This window comes from Volvox carteri (assembly GCF_000143455.1).
Source record: "Volvox carteri f. nagariensis unplaced genomic scaffold VOLCAscaffold_41, whole genome shotgun sequence".
NCBI classification, from domain to species: Eukaryota; Viridiplantae; Chlorophyta; class Chlorophyceae; order Chlamydomonadales; family Volvocaceae; genus Volvox; species Volvox carteri.
This window is the reverse complement of record NW_003307584.1, coordinates 1031990-1037060: the sequence shown is the minus strand read 5'-3', so window position 1 is coordinate 1037060 and position 5071 is coordinate 1031990. Positions and strand designations below refer to the sequence as shown.

The window sequence follows — 5071 nt, the reverse complement described above, 5'->3', positions numbered from 1 at the left end:
CTGCCGCCACCGCCAACGGCAGCAGCCGTCTGCAATGCCGCAGTAGCGGCGCCGTCGCGGATACCAACACGAGCGGCAGCCAGACCTTCCCGTCAGCCCCTTCACGGCCGGCGCCAGAGCTGCCGCTGCCGTACGCCCCATTCCACGGCCCCGCCGTACACCACGCTGTCCTGGATACGACCGACGATGCCGGCAGCAGCTTACTTATTACCACGGCGACGGCCGCTACGGCGACGGCCGCTGGCGACGGTTGCGATGAGGTGTTGGTCGTGCAGCCTAGCGCGCCGTCGGATAGTGTGGCGATGGCGTGGGACCGGCGGAGCTCTCAAGCGGCTCGCCACCTCGCAGATGATCGTGGCGGCGCTGCGGCGGCCTCCTTCACAAACCCATCAATGCTGGAACGGCTACCATCCGGCGGCGGTTTTGCCAACGAACTGTTTGGCGCCCTGCATGAGGTCGCGTGAGTTAGTTATGCACGTGGCATTGGTTGGTTGGTTGCGTGATTGTTGGGTAACACTGCTGTGTTATTATTTAGAGAAGCGAGATCGGATTGGAAGCGTCTTCTACTTCAAAGGCAAGCCAAGATCTTGTTGTTGTTGTTGTTGTTGTTGTTGTGTTTGTTTGTTTGTTTGTTTTTGAGAGCGCGGCGTTCCGTGCGCCATGCTGCTGCCTCCAGCACGTTTGCGTCCCTACTGCCCCTTCGCCTTCCGCTTCCTCCTTTCCCTTCGCTACGCTGACGCCAATATCTCCTTGTCCTTGTTTTTCCATTATTCAACTTGATATTCAGTTTCACTTCTTTTTGTAATTCTCGTTGTTGATTTTGTTCTTCCCCACCAGCACTGAGCGGCGGCTGCGCGCCCGGCGGGCTCCCCTGGGGGGCGACGAGTCCCTCGACACCATGATGGAAGACGCGGAGCTGGGCTCCGTCGCCAGCATTCCATCCTTCATGTTGCCGCGAGCTCAGCTCCCGGGTGGGGAGCTAAGCGGCTCTATGGGTAGAGTGCAGCCACTGCCCATGGACGCCGCCACCGCCGCCAACGGGCCGCCGTCTGAGCCTAGCGCTGGCGGAGGCGGCAGTAGCAGTATCAGCATCCCTATCCGCGGTTCTCGCGGCCGTGGAGTCTCCATAACTTCGGCTGCTGCCTCCATAACCGCGGCGGCGCAGGCGCAGCAACGGACGTCGGCGCTTCTAGGGCTCGTCACTCCAGGGGAGCCGATGCGGGGCGGAGAACAGGTTTCCAGCGTGTCCCAGCGCAAGCACACCAGCCGCCTGTTTCTCACCTCGGTGGCGAGCGCTTTCAGCGGCGAACAGACGTCGGCGGGGCAGATGGGCGAGCTGGGGGACGTGGCAGATGGCAGCGGCGGCGGCGCCGCCGCCGCCGCCGCCGCTACCTCAGATGAGGCAGATTGTTTGAGGGAGGCAGAAGCGTCGCATGACGGAGATGAAGTAGACGATGAAGTATCGTTGTCGTTTGGTGATGCCCGCCGTCGTGCATTGATGGAGGTGGACCAGGGCCGACGACAGGAGCAGTACGGCAAGCTGGCGGCGGCGGGAGCGCCATCCGCTGTCGCCAAGGGCACGCAGGACATGCGCACGAGTATTCTCGGCACCCAAGAAAGTTCGGGGCTCCCGGTGGCAGCTGCGCCGCCGGCGGCGCCGACGTCTATGGAATGGCCACAGCCCGTGGACTCGTTACCGCCGTCACAGGCTATGCCCTGGCTGCCCTCTGGACATGGACTGCGACGCTACCACCTCGTATCTGGAGCTGGCGGCGGCAGCGGCGCCGGTGGGCTTAATTCCGGGTGCGGCAACATCCCCTCTAGCAGCGGTGCGCGGGGCCTGATCAGGCAATATGTCTCGATTGCAGATTCCATGGATCTAGATTCGGCTTCGCTCTGCGTGCCATGGCAGCGGCGCCCTGGTCGGTTTGAGATGGCGGGTTCGGAATCTTCTTCGTTTGTTTTCGGTGACGACCAAGAACGGTTTGACATGTTGCGATTGCTTCGTGAGCAGGAGCAGCAGCCTGGGCAGCAGCCAGTCCGGCACGCGCAGCAGCAGGCAGGTGCAGCATTTCAACGGACTGGGCAAAGCGCCCTCGCCACGGCCACGACTGCTGCTGCTGCTGCTGCTGCCCTTGAGGCTGCGGTCGAAGGGGGGTCTTCCTCTGCCGTGTCTGATGATGTTTCAAGTGCTAGGAGGGAAGATGAGGTAGAGGTAGACGGTAGGGAAATGCAGGGGTTTCAGCTTGCCGACGTGCTGGTTAGTATGGAATGCGCGGTTGTGTCGACGGGCGGCCCCCACTGGCAGTAGTGGGCGGCGGCCTAGGCCTACCGCGGACGATAGTCGATGATGTTGCACACGCCGCCGCACATGCCGCCATGCTGCAAACCGAACGATGATCGGTCGGTCGTAGCCGATGGATTTTGCGGCATTACGGTTGAAGGAGGATAGGATATCACGGCAGCGGCTTTGCGGCATTGCAGCTCAGAGGCAGCACAATGGGAGGCAGCGGCACAACTGGAGCATGGGCTGAATGGAAGGGGGGAGGAATTGAGCGCCGTGATGGTGTTGATGGGGGTGCGTGAGGTGGAGACATGGTGGATGCGAATGCTAGACGGCGTAAGGCAGCGGTAAGCCAGCGCCTGTGTTAAATACGGGAATCTTTATTGAGCGCAGGAGTCAGCAGCGGCAGCGGAGCGGCAGCATTAACAATAGCAATGCAGGGCTTGCACGTCAAGGTGCCTTGTCCTGGGCCTTGTCCTGGGATTTACCTGATTTCGTTTCCAAATATGGCGGAGAATAGTCGGGTTGCGTTATTGATAAGTCTATGGCGTTGCTTGGGGGTTCGGAGGGTTAAGGTGTTTTTCTGCCGTGAAGGCTTGTGAGCGGCTTGCCCCAAAATCTGCATAGCAGTAGCGGCAGCCGGAGAGGCAGTAGCTGCGGCAGCACTAATGGCAGTCGGAGCGGCAGTTGCAGTCACAATCGCTGCGGCAGTAGCTGCGGCAGCAGTAACGGCAGTAGCAGTCTACTGTTTTTCTTAAAAGGCTAGTCTATTGCAGTCGGCGTTTGGAGCGGAATTGAGGGCAGTGGGGGGCAGGCGCTGGGAAGCGCGCTGTGGTGGCTCTAATCTTGAAGCCTCGGAGTGTGGGAGAGGAGGCTGGGAAGAGGAGGAGGGGGCGGGGCATGGGAGGCGTGCGGCTAAGCTGTTGCGTACGGGTTTTGGACCGCATCGAGCGCACAAGCGGTACGTCGTGATGAGCAGGAAGGTGTGTGTGTGCGCGCAAGTAGGGGATGTGTGCAGTCAGCTCGTAGACAAGTAGACAACTAGACTGCTGGGGGAAGGGACGGCAAGGGACGTGATGAAACGAATCGGTATGTAGTGCTTTGATGCAGGTGGAGCAAGACTCAATATACATTACTACTTCTCAAAATAGTGTGTCTGTGATTAACTTCAGTACCCACTAAGGCCTCAGTGCATTATGTGCCTTGGATTATGGGAACGGTTAATTTGCAGGACGATAGAGACTTTGGTGCACTTACATCGACGATAGAGACGATAGAGACTTTGGTGCACTTTTTTCTCTTATATATGCAATGCGTATTTTGTGTTGGTCTGTTGGTTTCTCCCTTGCAGTTCTATCATGCCGTAATATAGCGGGCTTCTTGCTTGTACTGTCATGCTCGTCGTCGATCTCGCCGCACCGTACGGTATGGTACCGTACATAATGGAATGGTGCTCTAACCTGCGGTATGGAAAGGTTTTGCGGTATGGAAAGGTTTTGTTAGTTTGCTGTCTCTCAGGTTTACTGTCCACAGGTGACCTATGAATTGTTAGTGCCCGAAAGTCAAAATTTGGCAATTGTCGTGTGTGGTTGTTCGAAACGGCAATGTGTCGATGTTTTCTTGGCGGCTATCAGTGTGCGGCGGCAGGTTATAGGGGCGCCGTTTAGTTGACTTTGGTCTCACATTGGACTTCACATCACTGCTGGGGCCATTCGCACGCAAGTTTTCGCATTTGGCTGTAGCAGAAGTTCAGAGGTTGCGGAAGGCCTAGCTTGAAGCATGTTCAAGCGCGAGTAATCATGATCCTTAATTGGTTGCAGGCAGAAGAGCACCTGCACATGGCGCATTTGGGGGTGGATTGTTCGCCTAGGGGTACGGCGATTGGTTGGTGGTTAGTTACCCGTCAATGTTGATTGTCTCCTCTCCTCTGCAACACTACCACGATGTATAGAGGACTTGCTTAGACCATGTGAAGAGAGCGTGTGGCTCTTGCGCTATTGATAACGTAAATCATAAATCCTTTTCTGTCTGGTTTTTGGTATAGCTGCAATTGTATCGAGGCAATTATGCCACGGAAGACGGGCTACAAGACACGGAGCGCGTCTAGTACATTAATGCTGGGCGATCCGGACTTGGTGCGATTTACCACACTGACTTTTCTCCGTTGTGTGCGCACATTCCTTGTTTCACCGCTTCACCATTGTAAGACTGACTCTGCACAGGGGACACGTGAATGGGATACGGAATATGACGTCGAATTCTGCGACGTTCCCCGCCGACAAGAGCACCACCGCGTGGAAGATGTGAAACAATCGGCCAAGGCATCTTTACGGACGCCGCGCTCCCTGAAGAAAGGTTACGTCTCTGAACATGATTATGAGAAGCTGGTAGGTGCTTAATGATATCATGGCTAACGATTTGCGTCCTTGTAATTCCGGAGGTTATGAGGTCGTTTTGGCAACCTCAAGGTGCAACCTTACAAACTCCCTATTGCTAATCATGCAATGTATAAGGCAACACACCTGTAATTATGCTAACGTTGTTTCTAAGGCCCTCCTTGCCTCAACTTACGAAATAACAGCTCGCGTTCCATCTATTTGGTGCTTAACATCTTCTTTTTCCTGATTCCTTATGATGCACAGGATGAACACTACAACCATGCCGTCATGTCTTATCGCGACCTGCAGCTGCAAGTCGCTGCCCTGGAACAGCGCTTGGCAGCGATGCAGGGCAACGAGCATCTGTTCCTTCAGGCCGTTGAGGAGCAACAGGGCATTATCAACACAC

The 5071-nt window shown here is 56.5% G+C and overlaps 1 protein-coding gene across 1 annotated transcript in view; it reads left to right on the top strand.

The window, feature by feature from the left end:
* The window catches only part of VOLCADRAFT_118680 (uncharacterized protein), a gene marked incomplete at both ends in the record, with an annotated part of 17796 nt that overhangs the window by 12085 nt on the left and 640 nt on the right, over positions 1–5071 (top strand). Inside the window, 3 exons of the mRNA XM_002954268.1 lie at positions 44–460; positions 838–2260; positions 4507–4671. Of these exons, the coding sequence (XP_002954314.1) occupies positions 44–460; positions 838–2260; positions 4507–4671 (2005 nt within the window). The remainder of the gene's footprint in view (positions 1–43; positions 461–837; positions 2261–4506; positions 4672–5071) is intronic.